The sequence below is a fragment of the Hemicordylus capensis genome, chromosome 5 (genome assembly GCF_027244095.1).
Source record: "Hemicordylus capensis ecotype Gifberg chromosome 5, rHemCap1.1.pri, whole genome shotgun sequence".
Taxonomy (NCBI): Eukaryota; Metazoa; Chordata; class Lepidosauria; order Squamata; family Cordylidae; genus Hemicordylus; species Hemicordylus capensis.
The window spans coordinates 210,078,340-210,105,330 of record NC_069661.1 but is presented as its reverse complement, the minus strand read 5'-3'; the positions used below and the strand labels follow the sequence as shown (position 1 = coordinate 210,105,330).

The following is a 26,991-nucleotide window of genomic DNA, read 5'->3' as shown; positions in this document are numbered from 1 at the left end:
TTTTTCGCATCTGGACTCAAAGAGGTTCCTAAAAGGCCTAACAGCCTGCCTATCCGTCAGCCTACTGAACAGTGGAGCTTATCCCTGGTTCTATCAGCCTTGACAGAATTTCCATTCGAGCCCATGGTGACAGCCCTTCCTAAACCTGTGACACTAAAGACAGCTTTTCTATTAGCCATAACATCAGCCAGACAGGTGAGTGAATTAAATGCCCTTCGCATTGATATCCCCTATGCTAAATTTCATAAAGACAAGGTAGTGCTTTGGTTGAACCCTGAGTTTCAGCCTAAAGTAGTTATGGACTTCCATATCAACAGCGAAATTGTCTTGCCTACCAAAATCCCACGATGGCTCTAGAATGGTCACTGCATTCCTTGGATGTATGGCGTGCACTCATATTCTACTTGAATCTGACCAAGCCCTATAGGAAGACAAAATGCATTTTTGTAAGTTACAAGGGCAAAGTGAAGGGTTGCCAAATTTCCAGACAGAGACTATCCCACTGGACTGTGGAACTCATTTTCCTGGCATACAAGCACCAAAAAGTGGAGCCCACAAAGACCATACAAAGACCACTCTACCAGGGCTCTGCTGCCCATATGGCTGGCATTAAGCTCAAGGACATCTGTACAGCAGCAGCTTGGTCCTCTGAGCATACCTTTGTTAAACACTATGCCTTGGACCTTCGCTCTGCAGCTCAGGCCAACTTCAGGACGAGTGTGCTGGAAAAGGTTCTTTTCTTAGCATACTACACCCGCCAGACTGACAGCTCATTAGTCACCTACTCTTATGAGTGCAACGGATCACAATCCAGATAAACAGGCTGCTCACCTGTAACTGTTGATCTGGAAGTGATCCGTTGCAGTCACAAGACCCTCCCACCAGCCCCGCTGCAGTATACAAAGTGACAAAATGTATATTTGTAGAACATGGAGTGCTACTTACCTTATCAAAGCTGTGGACTGAATCCTTACGATGACTGTATCCAATTTTCGGTCCTTCAGGAACTGAGTAGAAAAGGCTAGCCCGCCCAAACTAAGGAAGTGCACCACGTGCAGGGGGCGGGGCTTAGTGCTTCGAGGAGCTGGTCAATTCTGCCTGAATGGTCCCGCGCAGGCACAGAACCCACTCTTATGACTGCAACAGATCACTTCCAGATCAATAGTCACAGGTGAACAACTTATTTATCTTAGCCACTGTATTTTGATATTCCAGTTGTATGGTCTGAAGGAAACACAGCTAACCCATATAATGGCTTAGCAGAGGCGTAACTAGGGAAAATGGCGCCCGGGGCAAGCACTGAAATGGCGCCCCCCGTGCCCCCCCGCGCCACAACATACTACATTATACTTAGGTTTTTCCTCACAAGCGCCCGCCGCCGCCGCCAAGCCAGGCCACTGACTGGCTGCCAGGCGCCAGCAAAGCAATGGGGGGGGCGCGGGCAGCGCGGAAGGGACCGCTCGTGGGGGATGGGCTGCCGACGCGCTCCCTTGACTGCTGCAGCGCTGCTGCACTGAGCAGGAAACATTTGTATTAACAAAAAAATTTAAAAAAAAATTAAAGATTTTTTTGTCATGTCGGCGCCCCCCATGTGACCAGAAAAGATGGTGCCCGGGGCACGTGCCCCCCCTGCCCCCCCTATAGTTACGCCTCTGTGGCTTAGAGTAAATGCTTAGCAGTTTTTCAACTTGAGTAGCAGACCCAAGAAGACCTAAAAAGCTGCCCTGAAAGGCTGATAGGCTTTCTATCCAGAAAAGCAAATAAATAAATGTATAAATACATACTTGATAATAGAGTAAAAAAAAATTGAGAAATTGCATGTAGTGATTTAAAAAAAAACTATGCCAAAAAACCCCCTACATGTACACCCTGCTTCTGAACTTTGGGGTACATGTTTCAGTGCTGTTTTATAGTTAAAAAAAAGGTCAGACTTGGGAGTGTGGGAGAAACAAATAACAATGCATTTTTGTCTCTCTTGTCTTGCAGTCAAAAACCTTAGCAGGGTTTCATGAACTCTTGAAGGAATCTGCCTCCATTGTAAAAGGTAAACTCTTTACAAATGTATTTCCCCTCTCAAATGGATAGATGACATGGACAAAACACTTGTATCTGCATGTGAACCCTGGTTTCTTTAAAAAAAAAAAATCACATGGTCATTATATTGCTTGGTATAAATGTCATGTCCCCAAATTCCAGTCCATGGTTAGGAAATCAAGAGCATGCCACAATCTCATGCATTTCCTCCAACATCCTATTACTCCTCCCTTCCTCGAGTTGCTTTAGCATGGTATACCCCTTTGCTCTGTATCAGCACTTACCATGGATAAAGCTAACTGGGATTGTCTCAGAACTAGTGACGTGCTGATTCTCCCCCAGTCAGGCTCACAATTAGTTCATTTTTATTTTAAGCCCATTTCCGCAAACTTGAAAAATAACTCTTTTTCAGATCTAATTCTGAACTTATTTCAGATCCTGTTGTGTCTCTGATGGTGGTGTTAATGCCCTGATGTGCATCCAACCTGCTCCATGTGCGTGCACGCACACACACATACACACAGCTCTCCTGGTGGCAGGTGAAGGGAGGATCTCTCGCCTTCCTCTGATCTGATGTTTTAGGATGTAGTTTATCCTGCACAGTTTTAGGATGTAGTTTATCTTTGTTTATCATATTTATATACTGCTTGATATGTATATCTCTTGTACACAATTTAAAACACAACAAATATAAAACAGAGTAAAAACAATTAAAACAATTTCACAGAATAAAAAGTTGAAACAATCTAATGGGATAAAAACAATTAAACAGTTTTAAAATTAATTTCAGTTAAAAGCCTGCAAAAACAGGTGTGTCTTAAGAGTCTTCCTAAAAGCAAACTGAGGAGGAGATGCTTTTATTTTGACAGAGAGCATATTCCAAAGCCCTGGGGCAGCCACAGAGAAGGTCCAGTCCCGAATTACTACCAAATGAGCTTGTGGCAATAGTAACTGGACCTCTCCAGATGATCTTAACAGGCAGCAAGGTTAAGAAGGCACTCTCTTAAGTACCCTGGACCCAAGCTAAATACAGCACTTTGTATTTAGCTCAGAATTCGGAAAATATCAGTGGCCGGAGAAGTTCTTTTAAAATCGGTATTATATGGTCCTTTTGGGGTTGTCCCAGAGACTAATCTGGCTGCCACAATCTATAACAATTGTAGTTTCTGGACTATGTACAAAGGCAGCCCCACGTAGAGTGCATTACAGTATCTATCTGTCTATCTATCTATCTATCTATCTATCTATCTATCATATTTTTATACTGCCTGATATGTACATCTCTAGTGGTCAAGCCTGGAGATTACCAGCATATGCACCACTGTTTTAAGGTCATTTATCTCCAGAAATGAGCATAGCTGAAGTATCAGCTGAAGCTGATAAAAAGCACTCCTGGCTACTGCCTCAGCCTGAAAAACCAGAGAGTTTTGGATCCAGGAGCACTCCTAAGCTATGTACCTGATCTTTCATTGCTCATATGATGATGCAGTAAGTCATAGCTTAATCCATCCAGAACAGACAGATCTAAACCATCTCTTGGGTCCCAACTCCCAATCCCTCCACAGTCAGTAAAGGTAAGGTAAAGTGTGCGTTCAAGTCGATTTCGACTCCTGGCACCCACACAGCCCTGTGGTTTTCTTTGGTAGAGTACAGGGGTTTACCATTACCTCCTCCAATGCAATATGAGACAGCCCTAGATTAACCATAAGGCAAAACAAGCACGTGCTTAGGGCATCAAGGGAAGGGGGGCACCACAGAGTTTTCCCCCTAACTATCATGCCGTTAACTCGTTCACTGAACATAAGAACAGCCCTGCTGGATCAGGTCCAAGGCCCATCTAGTCCGGCATCCTGTTCCACACAATAACCCATCAGATGCCGCTGGAAGCCTACAGGCAGGAGTTAAGGGCATGCCTTCTTTCCAGCTGTTACTCCCCTGCAACTGGAACTCAGAGGCATCCTGCCTTTGAGGCTGGAGGTGGCCTACAGCCCTCCAACTAGTAGCCAATGATAGACCTCTCCACCATGAAGTTATCCAAACCCCTCTTAAAGCCATCCAGCTTGTTGGATGTCACCACATCTTGTGGCAGAGTATTCCACAAGTTGATTATGTGTTGTGTGAAAAAGTACTTCTGTTTGTTGGTCCTAGATTTCCTGGCAATTTCATGGGATGACCCCTGGTACTAGTGTTATGGGAGAGGGAGAAGAATTTCTCTCTGTCTACTTTTTCCACGACATGCATGATTTTATAGACCTCTATCATGTCTCCCCGCAGTCGTCTTTTTTCTAAACTAAATATTATTATTGTTGTTGTTATTGTTATTACATTTATATCCCACTCTTCCTCCAAGGAGCCCAGAGCGGTGTACTATACACTTAAGTTTCTCTTTCACAACAACCCTGTGAAGTAAGCTAGTCTGAGAGAGAGGTGACTGGCCCAGAGTCACGCAGCTAGTATCATGGCTGAATGAGGATTTGAACTCGGGTCTCCCCGGTCCTAGTCCAGCTCTCTAACCACTACACCACGCTGGCTCTAAATAGCCCCAGGTGTTATAGCCTTGCCTCATAAGAAAGGTGCTTTAGGCCCCTGATCATCTTGGTTGCCCTCTTCTGTACCTTTTCCAGTTCTACAATGTCCTTTTTTAGATGTGGTGACCAGAATTGTACGCAGTACTCCAGATGTGGCCACACCATAATTTTGTATAAAGACATTATAATATTAGCCATTTTATTTTCAATCCCCTTCCTCATGATCTCTAGCATGGAATTGGCCTTTTTCACAGCTGCCGCACATTGAATCAACACTTCCAATGAGCTGTCCACCACGACCCCAAGATCCCTCTCCTAGTCAGTCACCGACAACTCAGATACCATCAGCATATACTTGAAGTTGGCGGGGGGGGGGGGTTGTCCCAATTTGCAGCACTTTACACTTGCCAACATTGAACTGCGTTTGCCATTTTGTTGCCCACTCCCCCAGTTTGGAGAGATCCTTTTGGAGCTCCTCACAATCCGTTTTGGATTTCACTACCCGAAAGAGTTTGGTATCTGCAAATTTGGCCACCTCGCTGCTCACCCCTGCTTCTAGATTATTTATGTTTGTTGTTTGTTCGATTTGTTGTTTGTTGTCGATTTGTTGTTTGTTCAAATAAATTAAAAAGCACCAGTCCCAGTACAGATCCCTGGGGGACCCCACTTCTTACTTCCCTCCATTGTGAAAACTGGCCATTTATCCCTACCCTCTGTTTCCTGTATTTCAACCAATTTGCAATCCACACATGTACCTGTCCCCTTATCCCATGACTGCTAAGTTTCCTCAGGAGACTTTGATGAGGAACTTTGTCAAAAGCTTTTTGGAAGTCCAGGTATACTATGTCAACTGGATCACCTTGATCCACACACTTGTTGACACTCTCAAAGAACTCCAAAAGGTTTGTGAGGCAAGATTTACCTTTGCAGAAGCCATGCTGGTTCTTCCCCAGCAGGGCCTGTTCTATGTGCTTTACAATTTTATCCTTGAGGATGCTTTCCATCAATTTGCCTGCAATGGATGTTAAGCTAACGGGCCTGTAATCCCTAACCGGCCTGGATCTCTTTTGGAAATCGGTGTTACATTTGCTACCCTCCAGTCCTCCAGTACAGAGCCTGATTGCGGGGATAAATTATATATTTTAGCAAGGAGGACACAATTTCACATTTGAGTTCTTTGAGGACTCTAGGATGGATGCCGTCTGGCCCTGGTAATTTGTTAGTTTTCAGTTTTTCCAGACAGTTTAGAACATCATCTCTTGTCACTTCTATCTGACTCAGTTCTTTAGCCTCCATCCCTGGAAAGTCTGGTTCAGGAACAGGTATATGCTCTGTATCTTCTGCTGTGAAGATGGACACAAAGAACTCATTGAGCTTCTCTGCATCCTCCATATCCTCCTTAATAATCCCTTTCACTCCCTCATTATCTAATGGTCCAACAGCCTCTCTGGCAGGTTTCCTGGGTCTGATGTATTTAAAGAAGTTTTTATTATTCCCCTTGGTACTTTTAGCTTAATGTTCTTGAAACTCTCTTTTTGCCTCCTTTATTGTCACCTTGCATTTCTTTTGCCACCTTGCATTTCACTGCCACACTCAACTTTTTTGTAATTGTTTTTATCTGCCATGTTCAACTTTACTCTGCATTGTTTAAAAAAATGTTTTCTTTGGTTCGGTGAGCGACTGAAGTTTTGAGAAACTACTAAACTATATATCTGAAGTAAAAAGTCATTGATTTGCGAAAGATTACTATAAAGAGCAGTACAAAATATTGATAAAACTTCATGTAAAAGATGGTCATATGTTATGATGTCTGACCTTGAAGATGAAATATTTTTCTCAGTCATTCCTTCTGTTGCGGCTATTTATAAGAAATTATGGGCAGTGAAACTTCTTCTTCTTTTAATGATTTGCTTGAGTCTTAATGTCTTGTCAGTTAAGCAATGGAGGGGGCTGAGGGAGGGGGCACCTTTGTTGGGCTGTGCTTTAGGGCATCAGTTGCCCTTAATCTGGCCCTGGTGAGATGATGCCTTTCAGCATCTTCCTATATTGCTGCTGCCCGATATACTGTAGGTGTTATCCCATAGTTTGGGAAACACACCAGCGGGGATTCGGACCGGCAACCTTCTGCTTGTTAGTCAAGCATTTCCCCGCTATGCCACTTGGGGTGGTTCCACAGTCAGTACCTCCGTCTTATATGGGTTCAATTTCTGTTTGTTATCCCTCATGCAGCCCATTACCCGCTCCAGGCAGGCAATTAGGGAAGTTATGTGATTTCCTGATGAGTTTGATGTGAAGGAATAGATCTAGGTGTCATCAGCATATTGATAACACCCAGCACCAAGCCTCCTGATGATCTCTCCCAGCGGTTTCATATAGATGTTAAAAAGCATTGGAGACAGTATGGAGCTTTGTGGAACTCTATACTTTAGCTCTCGCTTTGCAGAGCAGCAGTTTCCAAGCGACACCATCTGGAATTTACCAGAGAGTTGGAATGGAACCACTATAAAATAATGCCACCCAACCCCACCTCCCTCAGGCAACCCATAAGGAGACCATAATCGATGGTACCAAAAGCCACTGAGAAAGGCAAAAGAATCAGCAGAGTCACAGTCCCTCTGTTGATAGCCTACTGGAGATAACCATCAGGCCGAACAAGGCAGTCTCAATGCCATACCTGGCTTGAAAGCAGATTTGAAACGCGTCTAGATAATCTGTATCATCCAAAACTGCCTGGAGCTGAGAGGCCACCACCCACTCAATCACCTTCCTCAACCATGGAAGATTAGAAATAGGTCTGCAATTAGTTAACTCTGAGGGATCCAATGCAGGTTTATATCAATTAATTTCTTTTTAAAGTATATCTTGCCTTTTTGTATTGCCTTCAAGACGGCTTTTTAAGTCCTCTAGGGTCTGCCACTCTCACTTGGAAATGCAGGGTTTGCAAACCCTGGTTACAAGGAATGTATTTGTATTATCATCATTTAACACCTATGCAGATATAATGCTATAAGTAAATCATGGGGGAGAAAGAGAAATTCATCCCTGATGGAAGGGAAGAGAGTTGTATGTGTCTGTGGCATACCTCTAGAACATCGTATCTGCCCAGACCAGTAAAAATGGGAACATATACAGTACTTACCAGTGGGGGAACATTTCAGCCTCCCTAGAATTCAATCTCTCACTTATGTTCACAGTACAATATGATACAGAACAATTACAAACGACAATTGCAGCTGAAGACTGAAGAGCTGGAATTTATTTATATTTATTTACTCCAGTATAACAGTAAAACTATGGATTTCTAGGGTGCCAAGACATATTTTATAGTCTTGGGTATTATGACTACATTCAGTCCTGTAAGAATTCTACAAGGATGGATGGCTAGTCTCAAGCAATAAAATGCAGCATGCTTTTATAAGATGTTATGCCAAGAGGACTTAATACATGCAATTTTTCTGTAACAGTTAATGTTTATTCTTGTTCAGATGTGTGTTTGTTTCATTTATGACACAGTTAACAAAGTGGGCTTTTTTCCAGATTCTGTGCCAGATAAACCAGCTAATTACACAGTCCAATATCTCAGTCATTATTTTCCTGAACAAGGATTGAGTAAGTAATAACTCCGACTATAATACATGTAATCATGCATATGTACACAGGTTGTAGTGTACATACAATTCCAGGCAGTACAGTTAAAGCTATGAATTGTATAAAATATAGATGTGCAGCTTGAACCTATGCTTGTTTATTTAGAAGTTAGTCCTACTGGGCTGAACAAAGCTTTCTTTTGGGTAAGTGAGACAAGTTTTCTACAATTTGTGGCATACAAGTGGAATGCTATCATTTGTAGAGTCTCACATCACTCAAGTAGCTTCAAGAGCATGTATGCCCATGCATATGAATGAGCTAAGATTATAGTACAAAATTTTAAGTGGTAATGTTGGTCAAAATCCACAGTTCAAAGTAGGATAACAATTTTTAGTTTGCCCTAATAAAAGCAACACATCAGATGGCAAGCTTTTGAGTCCTACAGAACTCTTCCTCAGGTGATAAGCAAAGAATGTTATAATTGGCCACCTAGGAAAAGGATTGTTGAACTGAGGAGGGTGAAATGAAGGGTGAAATGTCCCCTCAAACCAGGTAAAAAATCCAATTTGGCTTCAATTGACTTCAGCCTAATGCAATATCTAAAAACTAGCCAACCCCACACAAAGCATCTGTGTACTCTTTGAGGCCGGTGGTTTCCCCAACCCCCGCCTTGTGCCCCAGTCTCTCCTCCACTGCCCTCCACCTCCTTCTGGCATCCCAACCACTGCCTCACCATGGCCGGACGAGGCCAGGCCCGCACAGCTCTGCTGCCCACCAAGCCAGGCCCAGCCACCTCTCACCACCACCACTGCCACCGCCACCTCCTCACCACCGTTTCCTCACTGCAGCCAGCCCAGGTCAGGCCCGCGTGGCTCCACCGGCCGCCCAGCCACCTCTTCTCACCACTGCTGCTGCCACCTCCTCCTCTCCGCTGCTTCCTCACCATGGCTGGCCCGGGTCGGGCCCACATGGCTCCACCACCCGCCTCTCCTCACCACCACCACCACTGCCACCCCACCATCCACTCCCCCCCCATTTTCTTTATCCCCCCTCCTGGACCTGAGCCTGCCTCCACTGCCATATTTCCGCTCGCCAAACATCCCCATGCATCTGCACACATTTCCACCCGCCATGCACTGGCTTAGTGAGATAATTATATAGATTATCATCTCCTATGAGTCTATTTTGTTTCTCTGCTTTTTCTTGATCTCTGCCTTGGAAAGAACCTGTGAGTTTCGAGTTAGGCTAGAGACTGGACTGAATAAACTTTCAGATTTTATATTTTCAAAGTGTGGTGGGGTATAGCAATTTCTTGCTTCCTTTATCCAAACAGCCTGTTGTGTGTGTATATTGAAACTATCTCACACCTTTTAGAAGCTGGTTCAAGTCAAGCTGATCCATGCACTCACACACACACAAATTCCATCTTTATATTTTACAAACTGTTGACTGTTGGCGCTCCTACTGTTGGGAGTTGTAATTTTTACCCCCAGTTAATTAGCAGAGCACTAAAGAAGCTAGCCACTCCAGTTACAGAGTAGAATGCAGAGTTTAGTTGTTGCAGCTGTCTAGAGAAGACACATGGAGATTCTTGTAGAACTAAATACTAAGTATTTATTGGTGAAGTACACTTTGGATAGGAAAGATCTAATCCTAATCGATAGAACTACATAATGAATAGGCAGGGGGGAGAGAGAGATGTTTCCATCTGCTCTCTAAGAGGAAAGAAAGGAAATCTGACTCTCTCAGGAAATACCTGAAGAGTCCAGTCAGGAGTCATCGAGTAGAGACAGGTAGGGAGACCCTTACTCACTATCTCTACTCCCAGTGCTCCTAGTGGTCATTAGGATAGTTGGTGCAAAAGGACATTGCACTGGAACTCCATCGCCAACACCTACAACGTGCCCCTTTCCTTTTGCTTACTTTCTAGCCTCATGATGAGTCCTGTAGGATTCTAGCACTGTTGTATGCCAAGTTCTGCTCATTATTTCATACAGATGTTGGCTGGAATGACCTAACCCAACCTTTGAAGCACATCATTTCCCAGAGACTTTTCCTGCCTCCTGCCATCCTTAATCAGATGTGCACAACACCAAGGAGGACTGGTGCACTTTCTGGCTGTCGGCTTCCCAGGGTAGAAGAAGTGATGAAAGAAGCAAAGCTCCGGAGAAAAAGTAAATAGCTTAATATATAGTATATGTCGGGAAGGGGGGATTGGCAGTGCAGGTACATGCACATATGTTATGCACAGCACTAAAGTTTTTCTTGTGCATGGAACCTCCAACTGCATATACTTGTGCACATTCAATTTGGGTCATTTTAAATCATATATAGTTAGGGATTTTATACTATCAAAGTATCCCAAAATGATAAGCCAATCTAGAAAATGTCACGTTGCTGGAGATATTTGAGGATGACAGGCAGTTTAGTGACCCCATTTGTATCTTACCATTTTTCTCTTAGGAAAAAAGGGTAAGATATTTTTAAAAGGGGTAAGTTCAGGGCAGCATGACCAAAGGTCAGCCTTTTTAATCCATTTTATCCTTGCAACCAATGCAGGTTTGGCTGAGACGTAACCATTTGCCGAAGGCCATCTAACAAGTTCAACGGTGATCTGAACATACATCTCTTCTGTTCAAGGTCACCCTTAGCCGCTAAACCACTCAGGCTCACAGTTGCTAATATCCATTATGCAGCTGTGGGCATGTATGGCACTGACCGTTGTTATTTTTCAAGCAAGGGCAAAAGCCCTTCAATATGAGAACCATGTCCTACTGTGTTGACCTTCCTGCTGCACTGCATTTTTCTCAGTGCCTGGGGGCCATTTAAAAGAAACAGAGCCCTGTTGAGCTCCAGTGCCTTCTTAGAAAGTACACATGGAGGACTGGAAACAGTGTTCCCTCTGAGGCAGGGATGTCAAACTGTGGCCCTCCAGCTGTTTTTTGGACTACAACTCCCATAATCCCCAGCCACAGTGGCCAATAGCCAGGGATGATGGGAGTTGTAGGCCAACATCTGCAGAAGGGCCACAGTTTGACATCCCTGCTTTTGACATCCCCACAAGTTTTTTTATGTCAGCCCAGTTAATTTTGGATCCCACTCCGGTTGAAACAAGAAGGCCCCATTCTGAACACACGTGCACACATACTGTCCTGATACTGCCACCGAGAACAAAATCCATTCCGCGCACGTATGAAAGAAATGAGAGAGAACACTGATTGGGAAGTGCCGTCCTTCCTGGCACTTCTTCCATAGAGCTCTATGGGGGAAGCAGATGCATTGTTTCCCTTAAAGCAGTTTACCCGTTCTGGAAAAGTGCAGGCAGCACCGTGCAGTGGGAACTGTGACTTCTGTGCAATGCCTGTGGGACTGTGCAGCGTCTTTGATTTTGTCCAGAGCTTTGCACAGACCTAATGATCAATTAATCAGGGAACTGCCCTTAGGGTTGAAGGGTGCTGCCACTGACTACCAGGCCTTGCAATGAGGAATGCGGATGTCTTCAGAATGCTGATGCTGTCCAGTCATAGAACTGAAAGTGGCCCAACGGCCACTAAACAAATTCTGCAGTCTCTTGAGACCTGCAGTTTATCCCTAGTAACACATATGGTGCACATAGGTAGAACAAATTTTCCAGTGATAACTGACTGAATAGACAAAAATGGTTATTCTCATGAGCAGCCTAACCAGCATGATCCAGCGTGGTGTAGTGGTTAGAGTGCTGGACTAGGACCGGGGAGACCCGAGTTCAGATCCCCATTCAGCCATGAGACTTGCTGGGTGACTCTGGGCCAGTCACTTCTCTCTCACCCTAACCTACTTCACAGGGTTGTTGTGAAAGAGAAACTTCAGTATGTAGTACACCGCTCTGGGCTCCTTGGAGGAGCGGGATATAAATGTAATAATAATAATAATAACCTGACTCCCGGTTAGCCTAACCTGGCCGGTTAGGGCAGCCCAGCCTGGGTTAGGCTGCTCATGTAGAGTGCTGGGATCATTCCCAATCCCAGTGCTCCAGCCCAGCTTCACCCTACTTTTTGCCCTGGCTCTTAGCCTAGGTTAAGGGTGCGAGTTGGGATTGTTTGTTTGCTCAGGTTGCTTGCAACCCAAGCAGACACAGAGACAGAGTGCCCGTCTGACTGGGGAATCCCCCGATGTACCGCATTTGGAACATGGTACATTGTGAAATTCCCGGAAGCCAGGAGCATTGTCTCTGCCTCGGGCAAGCCACACAGCTCCCAGGAGTGCCGCTTGTGTGCACAGCCAAGCTGCGTGGCTACGTGGGCAAAGAGATTGTCTGGGGGGTGGGGGAGAAGGTAAGTACAGTGTTGCCTTCCCCCTCCATCCTGTCCGCCTGCCCAATCTCCCCATCTCCCAGTCATGTGAATAGCCTTATATAATGTCTAGAGTCAGTAATTTTTTCTATTCAAATTTGTGAGATTGTGGAATGCGCTCCCTGCTGAGATACGATCCTGCCCATCTCTGGCAATTTTCAAAAAACACCTGAAAACCCATCTCTTCACCCAAGCTTACTCAGCATCCTAAATTTTGGGGTTTTTAAAATCTGGTTTATTTTAAAATTTCAAACCTGATTTCGGGAGTTTTTAAATTGTTAGTTGTTATATTGTTTTTAATTTGTTTTAGCTCTTTACTGTTTTAGTGGTTTGTTTTAACTGTAAACCGCCCTGAGCCATTTTGGAAGGGCGGTATATAAATCAAATAAATACACAAATAAATAAATAATAAAAAATAAATAATATTCAGAAGAGTCATCCATGAAAACTGCAGTCAGCGTGTTTGCATGGTGTGGAGGAAGGACAAATTCAATAATGCAATACAGTCTAGAAATACAAATCCAGAGCAGTCAAAACAGAGCTCGCTGGTGGCTCAGATCGCCAAGCAAGAACTGTTTCAGGGTTGGGAGTTGAGAGGTGTCTGAGCTGGATTTGTGCTACAGTTTACCTAGACCCAGCACATGAACCTGTTTACAGTGCCAGCAGTTGGTCCAGAAATATATTTTATATTATTATTTAAAATTCTCTCTTCATGCTTCCTTGTTTTTTAAAGGTTATTTACAGTGTAATAACATTTAATCACATTTGTTAAATGATAACCTGTTATACAGTACAAATCAAAGCAAACAAAACCATAACAACATTCAAATTTAAAATTATATGAGATACTTGAATGCTTGCCTTGGGAAGATTTGCAACACAGGAGTTTATCAGATCTTTTGGGGGATGCAGTTCTTTAAAACTAATGTAAGTAAATAGGAAATAGTAATGTTGACAAAAGAGCCTCTGTGTATGCGCTGAGTAACCTCACACCACTGTGTAATCACATGCAGCCTACTTTCATCTGTGACTGAGAGCAAGGATTTCCCAGGCTTATAGGCAGGACTGAGCCAGGTGCCTCCCTTCTTGGAAATTAAGCACTAGGAACATAGGAAGCTGCCATATACTGAGTCAGACCACTGGTCCACCTGGTGCAGTATTGTCTGCACAGACTGGCAGCAGCTTCTCCAAGGTCTGTCTTGGAGATGCCAGGGAGGAAACTTTGGTCCTTCTGCATGCAAACATGCAGGTGCTCTTCCCTGAGCAGCCCCATCCACTAAGGGGAATATCTTACAGTGCTCACATATGTAGTCTCCCATTCAAATGCCAAACCAGGTTGGCAAAGGGGACAATTCATGCTTGCTACCACAAGACCAACTTTCCTCCACTAGAAGGGCACAGCCTGATGCTATGTGGAGACAGGCACAGTATTTTGTGAATTTTAAAAAAACACGTTTCAGAGACCGAGTGCTCCTTCATTCAAGCGCATAGCCCTTAAAACCATTAAGAGACAGCATCAGATCATGCCCTCCACCAGTGCTTCATAATTTCATTAACTTCTTCCCTTCTCCCCCCGCCCCCAGGCGTGTAGCTATAATTGAGCAGATGGCCCCCTAGCTCCTGAGGACCTCTTCCTATTTTCTGCCCCTTCCTAAATGCTTCATCTCCCTCACTCTTAAGGGGCTGCCAGGGAGAGGCGTGAACATGGGCTCCCTCTCCCCTAGCTATGCCCCTGCATTCTCCCCCACTCTTTAATAAAAACAAATAAAAGAAAGGATATCCTCTTCCTCTTCACAAAATGTCATAAATACCGCAGTATGTGAAAGAAAACAGTAGCTCTGCTTTTTAAAAATATCATCTGATTAACACAGACTGTGTAACAGAATAAAGGGCATGTGACTGCAAATTCAGCATTTCTTGATTTAATTTCACAGTAAAGCTCATTCAGGGAGGAGAGTTGGTCTTATGATAGCAAGCATGAATTGTCCCCTTTTTTGCATTTGTCTGCCCTGTTTGCATTTGAATGGGAGACTAGATGTGAGCACACTAAGACATTCCCCTTGATGGAGCTGCTCTGGGAAAAGCACCTGCATGCTTGCTTGCAGAAGGTCCCAAGTTTCTTCCCTGGCATCTCCAGGGAATCTGCCTGCAACCTTGGAGAAGCCTCTGCCAGTCTGTGTAGACAGTTCTGAGCTATGCGGACCAATGTTCTAACTCAGTATAAGGCAGACTCGTTAGTTTATGTATTTATCATATTTATTTATCATATTTTTATAATGCCTGATATGTACATCTGTGATATGTTTGTTTTACATTTACATTCACATTTTATATCCCACTCTTCCTCCAAGGAGCCCAGAGCGGTGTACTACATACTTAAATTTCTCCTCACAACAACCCTGTGAAGTAAGTTAGGCTGAGAGAGAAGTGACTGGCCCAGAGTCACCCAGCAAGTATCATGGCTGAATGGGGATTTGAACTCAGGTCTCCCTGGTCCTAGTCTAGCACTCTAACCATTACACCATGCTGGCCCTGTACGTCTATATTCCATGAAGGTTCTAACTGCCAGAACTACCCCAAATTTAGTCATTATAGTTGAAATAATTTTTGAAAGAAACTGAAGCAGAGACATTAAAAAAAATACTATGAAAGGGACAATAATCTGCAACTCTTTAATTTATATTAAATCATAATTTTCTCTTTCTTACAGCCTCTCTCATACGTGTGGAGAAACACCCTAGGTAAGAAAACATGTTATTTGTTACCAACAATTTCCTGTTAAGATTCTCTGTCACTGTCTTCATGATATGGGAATAGAAATGTAATATTGTCACTTGCTAAATTTTAAATGTATTTAAATCTAATCCAGCTATTACTATTAAGCGCCTTTAGAAATATTCTCAAAATTTTGTTATAATATTCAAAAAATGCCAAATAAGACATGTTCAGTTTTTTTAAATTCTCAGCACTACTTCAGAAATCTTTATTGTCTGTCTCAACTTAAAATATGATAAAACTGTTATGAAAACTGTTGTTTATATAAAAGACATAGGTGTACCATATACTTTCAGAGAACAGAAACATCCAAACACTTTCAGTATTAAAAACATTTTCAATGTTACAACAATCTTTATTATTACAGTCACTGACCCGCCATAAACATAGTAAGTACATTAAGTTGAACACTATACCGTAACATGGTATGTTATACTGTAACATTGATGTTATGCAACATTGTAACATTTATGTTATCCAATGTTATGTTATGCCGTAGCACTGATGTTATGCAACGCCAGATCCATTATTAATAAGACCAACACCTTGCAAATATACTTTGTGGAGGCAGATATTGATCTGGCGTTTGTAACTGAGACCTGAGTGAGGGAAGGTGAGACAGTCGCCCTTATTGAATTAACCCCACCTGGGTTTAAAGTTCTTCATCAGTCGGGGGTGGGGGGTCACTGCCCTTATCCAAGAAGATTATTCTTATAGTGAACTCCCCACCCCCGAGATCCCAGGAGTTGACTGTGTGGGTTTAAAGTGGGACGTTGCTGAGAGTCTAGCTATCTGGTTAGTGTATCAACCACCTAATGCACCGCCAGAGGCTTTGTATGGTGTGATGGAGGAGGTAGCGGGGTGGGCTCTGAAGTACCCAAGGATTTTAGTTCTTGGTGATTTCAGTGTTCACGTCGATGACCCGGTCTCTACTCAGGCACAGCAGTTAGTGTCAGCTATGACGTCCTTGGGACTCTCGCAATTTGTTACGGGTCCTACCCATCAATTGGGTCACACCTTGGATCTGATTTTTTGGATGAGGTTAGAGGTGTGTCCGTTTTCAACTGAGAGGATGCCATGGTCAGACCATTAAACCTTGAAGGCATGGTTGGGGGTCACATCTCTGCCCCGTTCAGAGGGAAGGCAGGTCTATGTTCGTCCAAGGAAATTAATGGACCCGTTGAAATTGCAACACGCTTTACGGGATCCGATGCCCCTAGATGATTCGTTGGATGCCCTAGCCACCGACTGGAATAGTTGGCTTTCTGAGGCTATTGATATGATCGCACCACGGCGTCTTCTGAGATGTCCCCGGAACCCAGCTCCGTGGTATACCCCAGAGTTGAGGGAGATGAAATGGCGTCTCAGACCATTAGAGTGGGGCTGGAAGAGAACCCAGGACGAAGCAATGAGAACATCTTATAGATCACTTATGAGGTCCTATGAAGTAGCACTGAGGGACGTGAAAAAAGAGTTTTTTGGGGCCGCCATCGCATCCGCAAGCTCATGGCCGGCTAAAGTATTTGAGATAGTTCAATCTCTGACAGATTTTTCTGGTACAGATAATGAAGTTAGAGAATTGGGTATTGGTGGTGAGGTTTTAAAGGGCTTTTTTGTGGATAAAATCTTGTTGCTCCGCCGAGACCTCCCACTTACTTCTGATGCAATTGAGGAATTGGAGGCTCCATGGTAGTCTACCGGGCCAATTTCGGAGAATTTTAACCAGCTTTTGGAGGCCGATGTTGAAAGTATTTTGATGGCTATGAGGCCTACCACATGTCCACTAGATCCTTGCCCCTCCTGGCTGGTGAAGACCGCCCAGGAGAGGTTGCAGACCTCCCTTGGGAATATTATCAATCGCTCCCTGGAAATGGGGATTTTCCCAGGAGAGCTGAAGGAGGCATTGGTTAGGCCACTTTTGAAGAACCCATCATTGGATGTCTCAGAGCCAGCTAACTACTGCCCGGTATCGAATTTTGTCCCTGTGACACTGGGGAGGTAGAAAGCACAGAACACTTCTGGGCAGTTGCACAGTGCTACTTCCATTTAAAACAATAGAAGTAGCACTGCACGACTTGTCTGGAGATGGTTTTAAGTTATTCTACAGAAGCTTTGTCATGCTGCCCCATTGGAGATGCCTTTCAAGTTGTGCAGCAGCCTCAGCAGGTCCCTAACATCAACATAGGACTGCCTGTCATATCATTCATTGTATTTTATGTGCAATGGTGATTTGAAAAGTAATTGTATATCATCTCAGACTTTTATCTTGCAACAGTTACTTTATTATGGGTGCTTAATTTTATTTTCTTCTATCTTCTGATATGTGTTCACTTGCCAAAACATAACTAACAGCAGTTGTCTTAACCGCTTTCAGCTCTGTGCCCCTGTCCCAGGCAACTGGAGAAAAGCATCCTGGAAGGTGTTGTGCTGCATTGGACTTAGGAGAAAAAGAACCACAAAATATGGCCCTAGTCCATGGAACACATTTTTCTTCTCCATTCTGCAAAGCTACATCTTGGAGATTAGAGAAATATCAATCTGGAAGGGCTGCTAGTTGCAGAGAGAAGGCACCTTCACCTGTCAAAGGTTTTTCTAATATTTGAGATTATTAGCAAAGGACTCATCAGTTGAGGCATCCTCATCGTGGGTTGTGAGTGTCAACAGAATGTACATAATGGTCATCATCCCTCCTTCTCATTCTCTGCTGTGCCATACCGTCCAACATTTTACAAATGGAAATGGGGATGTGCTCATATAACACTCCTATTACACCAAGGGTTGAACAGCCTGAGCTATCCCTCTCCACACACACGTGCATTACATGTGGGAGGCAGCTCTGCTCTGCATGCATTTCCTTTTACTTTGCAAGCAGTCTATTTGTTGATTTAGAACCCAAGAGTATATTTGTTCTTCTAGCATACAACATAATTGGAACATAAAATTGCCCTACAAAATATGATCAAAGGCTTAGAAGATACCTTTGCAGCAGGAAGGTGTGTAATGTCATGCGGTGTCATACCTTAGTGTTCATGTGTGCAGATTTAGATGCCTGAATACTAGAAACAAGATGCATCACCCTCACATCATAGTTTCTAGGAAAGGAAGAAGAGGGCCCTGAAGCCTGGATTAACAGCTCGAGCAAGTCATAATATCAGTATTTTCACCAAGCATTCTCAAAATGAAAGAAATAGGGACTAAAGAGGAGCAGTGATTTGCCAGGGACAGGGAATTAAAAATAGGGGCATTTGGAGCCTATGTTGTGTTGACTTCTGCAATCTCCCCTTGTTTTCTTTGCCTGCTCCAGCTGCTTCTCTAGATGGCATTTGGTAGTTTGCTCTGATGTCTCAAGGGGCTGGACTGCCTCTGAGCCATCTGAGTGCCTTTGAGCAATAATTATTAACTCATTCGGCAATTTTTATTCATTTCTATGTCATTTTTCATGTTAACGCACCTAAGATAGCGTATTGCAGAACATTAAAAACAATCCAATTAAAGGCATAAAACACACTGGGTGGTAGAACTAAAATGTCTTTGACAGTGAAATGTAATTGGGGAAACGGCCAAGTGGATCTTCAGGGCAGGGCATTCCACCACAACAGAAAGGGCCTTCTCACTTATTCGTACCCAGTAGGATGTGCAGAAGGGCCTCCTCACCTATACTGAATCAGTGGCCTGGCTCACATGGCAGAAGACAGTCCAAATTATTTTGTCATCATTTTAGGGTTTTAAAAGTAAGAGCTAGCACTGGAAATGACCCCAGAAGTTGATCAAAAGCAAGTGAAGCAACATGAGTATTGCCTGCGCACCATGAGATCTGTATCAAGATAGGAATGGGTTCTGTGCCTGCGCAGGACCCTCGTGGTAGACTGCCGCAGCTCTTCATGGTGACTGAGCCCCACTTCCACACCCACAGCGTGCTATTTAAAGGCGGGCTGGCACCATGTTCCTCAGTTTCCCCCCGACAGCCATTGCATTCAGACCTCGGTTATCACTCCTCATCAGATAAAGTTCTTCAAATTTTCTTCATCAGATTACGTTCTTCACATTTTCTTCATCTATTTAAATAAAAAACGGACTGTTATTTTGGTTTATTGACTTGATTTTGGCTTCCAGACTACATTGACATTATTTGACCTTTGGAATGGATTTTGGACAATGCTATTCGGTTATCGTTATGGCTGTGTTAAAATGGAGCTTTAAGAGGTGCGAGGACTGTAATGCTAAGCTCCCCTCTAAGGACCTCCATAATTTGTGCCTCATCTGCCTTGGTGAGGAGCACAATGTTTCCTCTTGCAGGATATGTCTGTCTTTCTCCAAGCAGACACATAAAAATTGGGCTCTGAGGCTTAGTGCCACCATACATGATGAGATGTTAAATCTCTCAACTCCGGGCAAGCCCCACCCATCGACGGCAATGTCGAAATCTCCATCGAAAACAGTCTTGACACCAAAAATGTCAAAGCCATTGGCATCAGCTTCAACGTCTATGGCTTTCAGGAGCCCTAAGCCACCTTTGGGTGCAGAGTCGACTTCCAGGCACTCAAAATCCAAGACCAAACTGGCAGCCTTGGAGACTGTTCCATCAACACCAAGGCCAAAGAAGTCTAACCATAGACTTAACCAAGGACAGAACGCCATCGCCATCAGGTCTACAACAGCTGGCATCGGACCATGTATGGGCCTCAAAGTTGATGGTCACCCTAGATATCGGCCCTTCGACATCGACATCTTTGACATCGAAAAAGATGCCGAAACCACAAGAACCTCTCAACGCCGACTGCCCTTCAACATTGACAGGGCCAACATTAAGGCTCGATCTCTGTCTCCAGCTCTGACACCGATTCATTCCTCAGCTCCTTCAATACCTCCTGATCGATGTTGAGAAGCACCATTAACGCTGAAGACGGCCACCCCTCTGTTCCCAACTGCAGTGTCGATGCTGCATACACCAGTGTTGTCAGCATCAAGACAGGTCTCCCCTCAGTGTCAGATCCTGATGCTGACATTTGATGCTGATGAAGAGCATTTGGATAGAGGTGCCTGTTTGGATCCTTCCACTGCGTGCACATTATTGTCGATTCTAGACCCGTCCTCTAGTATGCCTTCTATGGCCACATTCAAGGAGTTTCTCCCAACAAGTGCTGATGAAGCACAGCTGCACATGGCTCCACTGACAGGCTCTATTACTACTCCTTTGGGTAACCAGCCACCTTCTTATACTCTATCCGCTACCCACTTGGAGGGTCCTTCAGCTTGGCACTCCTGCGGTTTCTCACATGTTTCAACTGCAGGATCAATGCTTGCTATGGCTGCTATAGGGACCTCCTCTCCCGGCTTTCCATATGACTTTCAGGAGGGGAGACCATGGAGGTTGGTTCTATTGAAGTCCTACCACCCCCTTCCTTCTTCTTTGGCACAAGATCAGTCGGTGAACACCTTGGCAAGTGGAGATGCTCCTGCTTTGCGAAGCAGGCCTGTTGCACAAATTTCTGTAGCTACACAGACCACTGCTTTGCCACCTGTGCCTCTGGTGTCAACAGCGACACAGACAGCCCCACCACCACCTCCATGCTTGGCTGTGGGGATTCAAACACGATCTCCACTTCTGCCACCTGTGAAGTCTGCTATTGAGACTCACATATCCCACTCCCCAGCTGGATCACCATCGGATCATCGTGGCTCCTCTGATTTCAGTTTGGATCCAGAAGATCCAGACATATTGACGGACTCGCCTACTGATGTGCCTCCTTCTACCTATGTCTCCTCTGATGAAAAAATGAACGCCTACCATAAACACGTTAGGGGAGTGGCAAAGGCTTTGGGTTTATACCTGAAATCCGAGCTAGCCACCATAGACGATCCCATCTACAACTTTATGGTGAACTCTCAGTCATCTCAACCTGTGGCTCTTCCTGTTCTCCCGGTTATCTCCAGGGCAGCAAAGTGTGCCTGGGAAGTCGTTCATACATCGACCCCAACCTCCAAATGCTTAGAAAGCTTATATCACATCCAAGAGAAGGACAATACCTACCTGCTAAAATATCCTGCTCTTAACTCCCTGGTCGCTGACTGTGCCACCTCGACAAAATCCATACATCACATGACTCCTGCAGACAAAGAGGGGAGAAAGTTGGATCTTTTAGGGAGAAAGATCTACTCCACTTCATGTCTGTCAGTTAAAATCATGAATTATTCGGCCTGCACAGCTAAGTATAATCATGGCCTATGGGAAACCCTTCAAGATGACTTAGACACCCTGTCACCTGAGAAGTTTAAAAGGAAATTCCAACAAACTTTGGATAAATCGGCTGCGCTTACTCAGCAACAATTGAGTGTGGCAAAACATCTGGCTGAGTCAGAGTCTCCTTCCATGACCGCTGCAGTCTCACTACAGAGACATGTATGGCTTTGCTCCCCTACTCTGCAGGGCAGTATGAACGAAAACATTGAGGGCTTACCTTTTGATGACAATGGCATCTTCAGCAAGGCAATCAACTCCACTATGGAGCAATTTAAAAAGTCAAAGTTACTGCAAAGACTTGTACCACCTCAGCTTCGACTTCTTCCTAAGTGACAAAATATCACTCTTACTCCAGACAGAAACCTGGGTTTAGACAACAGGAGCACCGTGATTTCAAAAAACACTATCACCCTGATCATAAACGCTCCTATCAAGGAAAAGACAAAATCACTCAATCTCAGCATACGTAACAGGCGGAACCTCAAAAACATCTTTGAGGAACAGAACCGCCCACTGTCACATCCACACTCCTCACCTTTCCCGTCACCAGAGACATTAACATCTTGAAAGGCAAGCAACAACACGAGCTTCGCAATCCCATCTCTTCTGCCAGCACACAAATTCATCAGCCTGGCACACCATGCCCCTACATGGCACCACATAACATCGGACCACTGGGTCCTGAAGATCATATCCTTGAGATACACCACAGAGTTCAAAACGACCCCAAACTTTTCAAGGATAAAGTTCACTCAACTGTCCCGGTCATTGGAAGTGAAGGAGTTGTTAGAGAAGGAAGGGTGCAATCACCCATGTGTGGTGGTGCACAGGCAGGAGGAGTATTATTCCCATTATTTCCAAATCCCCAAGAGGGATGGTGGGAACTGCCCCATCATGGATCTTCGCCACCTGAACAAATTTGTCAGTGTAAGGAAATTTCACATGATAGCGTTTCAAGAGATCCTACTGCTTGTTTATCAAGAGAATTGGCTTGCAACACTGGATCTGAAAGACACGCATTTTCATATTGGCATAAGAGATCAGTGCAGAAAATATCTGAGATTTACTGTAGGAGAACAAGTGTACCAATACAAAGTCTTGCCCTTCAGTCTTTCCACCACCCGAAGAATATTTACCAAATGCATGGCCATTGTGGTGGCCCATCTGAGTATGCAGGGTATAGCAATCTACCCGTATTTGGATGATTGGCTTCTGACATCCAAAGATCAAGGAGAGTTATGTTCTCAGACATCGTGTTTTAAACCTCCTCCAAGACTTGGGGATCCAAGTCAATTGGAAAAAGTCCCAACTAGAACCAGTATGTGTCATCAGCTACACTGGAGCAATCTTGAACATGGAAACCAGAAGAGCAACTTAACCAAATAGTTAAGAGTGTATCAGGGATCTGATCCACAAATTCCAACAACATCTGTCTTAGCTGGCTCAATTCATTCAATGACTCTTGGGCCTCATGGCATCCTGCAATACAGTAATGTGTTATGCACGGTTGAAGATGCGCAAACTACAGCTTTGGTTTCTGTCAGTTTTCCACCCAAATGTGGATGATCAACACAAATATCTGGAAATACCAGGTTGGATACTTAACTCCCTTACCTGGTGGACAAATTGCCAAAATCTTTTAGGGAGTGTTCCTTTTCGGACTCTGACTCCATCAATCTGGTTGACAATGGACGCATCTCTGTTGGGTTGGGGTGCCCATTATGAGAACTATCAAATTCAAGGCAAGTGGAACCCTCAACAAAGTCAGTTTCATATAAACTTTCTGGAACTGCTGACTGTCTTCGAAGTGATGAAAGCCTTCCTACCCCTTCTGCAAGGCAACATCATGCAGGTGCAGTTAGACAATACCACTGTCCTGGCTTACATTAACCAACATCAGAGAACAGTGTCACGGACCCTTTGTGCCCTCAGCCTGCAACTGTGGCACTGGTGCATCAGACATCAGGTTTACCCAGTAGCCATCCACATAAAAGGCCTGAACAACATCCTAGCAGATGATCTGAGTCCCACATCTGCACAACAGCAGCATCATGAGTGGGAAATCAAGACAAAATATATTGCCCCACTCTTCAACAACTGGGTATGTCCCACCATAGACCTATTTGCAACTTTGGAAAACACGCAAGTGCACTCATTTTTGCTCATGGGCTGGTCACGACCTGCAATCATTGGGAGATGCCTTCCAGATAGGCTGGACTCAGGAGATCTCATACATGTTCCCACCACACCCATTAATCAGTCAAGTGGTAGTACATCTTCTGACTGTTTGAACATCCTGAATTCTAGTGAGTCCATGGTGGCCAAGGCAACCAGGGTTTCCACAGGTACTCAAACTATCGGGAAACCAGTACCAAAGACTGCCACAAGAGCTAGATCTTCTGACACAAGATGATGGTCACGTCCCCAGACGTATTCACACTCCATCTGACAGCATGGCAAATCGGCTTCTGAATAAGATCCTGCTCAACCAAAGGAAGCCTTCCACCAGATGTAACTACTCTGGCAAATGGCTGCATTTTAGAACCTATGCCAGAGTGCATAGTTTTCAGCCTAAGCAAGCCACCACTAAGGATATACTCCTCTTCTTGAATACCTTAAAATCGCAAGGTTTGGCTAATGTGTCCCTAAAAGTACATTTGGTGGCACTCTCTTCCAAACATCCAGGCTGTGATAGCAAGACTCTTTTCCCCCCTCACCTGGATAGTGGAGCTTTCCTGAAGGGCCACATGAATGTATACCTACCTATCCGTACTCCTGTGGAACCATGGAGCATATCCTTGGTTCTCTCAGCATTGACCTAGAGCCCTTTTGAGCCAGCGAGTACTACTTCTATCAAACTAGTAACTTTAAAGATGGCCTTCCTACTTGCTATAGCTACAGCAAAGCACATTAGTAAACTTAAGCTTTGAGGATTGATTCACCATACACCAGGATCTATCCTGATAAAGTACTAATGCGTATGGACCCCAACTTTATGCCCAAGTTGGTATCTGACTTCCATCTTAACCAAGATATTGTTTTCCCTACATTCTCAGGGACCCGCCTACACCTGTAGAATGTGTGATGCACTCTTTGGATGTGCGCAGGGCACTTTTATATTACCTAGACCATATTAAGGACTTTAGGTCCACCAAGCGCCTTTTTGTAGCTGTAGAGGCTCCTGCATTTCCAGACAAAGAATGTCCATATGGCTGGTTGCACTCATTATGCTGACCTACGTGTAACCACCTAAAGCAATCAAGGCCCACTCTACCTGCGCCCATGCTTCATCAGCTGCACACTTATCAGGGGTAACCTTCATGGACATCTGTAAGACGGCAACCTGGTCCACCGAGTTACCTTTCATCAAGCATTACGCCATAGACATGTGCTGTGCTGCCGAGGTGAGATTCGGGAGAAGCATTTTAAGTAGGTGTTAATAGTAGCCACTACTACACCCTCCTCCACTGGGAGCTAGCTAAACACCCATTCTTATGGATCTCAACTCATCTCGATCCAGATAGAAGTTGCTCACCTGTAGAGATCTGTGACATCCATAAGACCCTCCCGACCACCCCTCTGCAGTAGTGTTCTGCTGTGTGCATTCTGAGTGTGCACGCAATTCTCTTCCAATGATGAACTCACCTGCTATGGATGATCGGCCTCCACGGCAGTCATCCAAGAACTGAGGAACATGGCGCCCAGCCTGCCTTTAAGTAGCATGATGTGGGTGTAGAGGTGGGGCTCGGTTGCCACGATGAGCAGCGGCATTCTATCATGAGGGTCCTGCGCAGGCACAGAACCCATTCTTATGGATGTCGATGGATCTCTACCAGATCATAAGTTACAGGTGAGCAACCTCTTTTTTTCAAATGACATCTTGGGGTGTCATTTGATTGTGCAGTCCTTTTCAGGAAAGCCATTGGCCACAGCTTGATTACACTTGCTTGCTCTCTTGCTTGCTTGTTTTCATTTGTAGACCATCCAGTCAAAGTCTCAAGGTGATTCACAATCAAAACTCAAACAGTAAGAATTTAAATTTTAACATAAAACCATTTTAAAATATTAAGAGCCAAGCTAAATAAATGAGTCTTTACAACTCTCTCAAACACATCTAGTGATGATAAACCTTGTAGTCCCACAGCTTACACAGTAGGGTTCTATATCTGGAGAGAAAATATTTTGCATGGAAGATTTTTCGATCTGTGGTTCTCAAATACCTGAACAAAGCAGTACAGTGGACAGAAACAATTCGTTTCAGCAGTGCACAGAGATCAGACATCCCAAAATGGTCTTATTATTAAAATTAGGATTCTGGAGATCTTTTTAGTCACTAAATGAATATCTATAATATATAGGCAGAGAGCCATAGTTTTGTGACTCAACAAAGGCAAAGGGTGAAATCTTTGATACTCATTTTCCTAATACTGGTGAAGATATTTATAAGGTCTAATAGTATATATTAGACCTTCTATACCAATGTATCCGGTGAGTAGCAAGATCTGAAAAAGTTGCTAGTGGCGCTGGGAGATTGTTCAGCAGGATATACTAATACAAATATGAATATCCCACTGCGAAGCCTTAGCATTAATAACAGATATTGAGGCTGTGCTTTGGAAAGCTGTAGCTCAAATTGATCTCTGGAACCAGTAATTATTTGCATGTTTTATTTATTTATTGTCCCAGGTCTCTTTGGCAATTCAAGAAACAATTCAGATGGCAAAGAAAAGGAAAGTTCACTACCAAGAAATGCTAGGCCTGGTAGAAACCGGGGAGGAAGTCAGGAAGGGAGTCTACCGTTGAGCAGATCTTCACATATGCAAGATTTTCTACAGCTCTCCTTGCCTTTAGTGTCCGAGACAAAGTACAGGCCATCCACTGAAAAATATCCAAGGAGTGAGCCACATCCCAAATCCTTAGATTGCAACCAGTGAGTGAAGAGAACTTGTTCAATGCAACTTTGGATATTTCTGCCCAGAGGCTTCCCATGTTCCCTGTTTACATAAAACAGGGGAGAGTGAAGTTGCTAAAGCAAGCATGATATGAGGTGGGAGAATAACACCAGAATTACACCAGTGTTGCACCAGAAGTGATGCAGTGTACTGCCCATACTGCTTCCATAGATGCTCCTGTTTGTCATGCACAGATTTCCTGTAGGCTGCAGAGATCGAATGTGTCAAAAGAGCACAAAATGCCTCCATGCAGATATGCCCTCAGACTCTGTTTCTGGGGCATCACACGCTCTGTACGCAGTTGTTTTGTTCTCCAAATAAAATCCATGAATATGAGAACATCACACCAGTGGCAGAGCATAACTGCCGGCAGCCCGTGTGCAGCTGTGGTGGTGGCGGCCCCGCTCACCCCCATCCCCCACGTTTGATGTCAGATACGGGGTTAGCTATACCTAGACATCTGACGTCAGACGCAGGGGCGTGGTCTGGCTCCTGAATGGAGCCGCAAGGCTCCGCTTGGCAGCAGATGGAGTCTAGCTCCT

The 26,991-nt window shown here is 44.3% G+C and overlaps 1 protein-coding gene across 13 annotated transcripts in view; it reads left to right on the top strand.

Moving 5' to 3' along the window:
- AGBL3 (AGBL carboxypeptidase 3) overlaps nucleotides 1-26,991 on the top strand; it is a 93,573-nt gene that overhangs the window by 62,162 nt on the left and 4,420 nt on the right. For 11 of the 13 annotated variants that reach the window (XM_053252809.1, XM_053252810.1, XM_053252807.1 and 8 more), the window contains 6 exons: nucleotides 1,987-2,044; nucleotides 8,100-8,171; nucleotides 10,148-10,324; nucleotides 15,192-15,222; nucleotides 17,631-17,842; nucleotides 26,184-26,427. In XM_053252809.1, coding sequence (XP_053108784.1) covers nucleotides 1,987-2,044; nucleotides 8,100-8,171; nucleotides 10,148-10,324; nucleotides 15,192-15,222; nucleotides 17,631-17,842; nucleotides 26,184-26,427 — 794 coding nt within the window. Of the gene's footprint in view, nucleotides 1-1,986; nucleotides 2,045-8,099; nucleotides 8,172-10,147; nucleotides 10,325-15,191; nucleotides 15,223-17,630; nucleotides 17,907-26,183; nucleotides 26,428-26,991 lie in introns of those variants that run through there. The other 2 variants (XM_053252818.1, XM_053252817.1) reach the window with 2 other exon arrangements.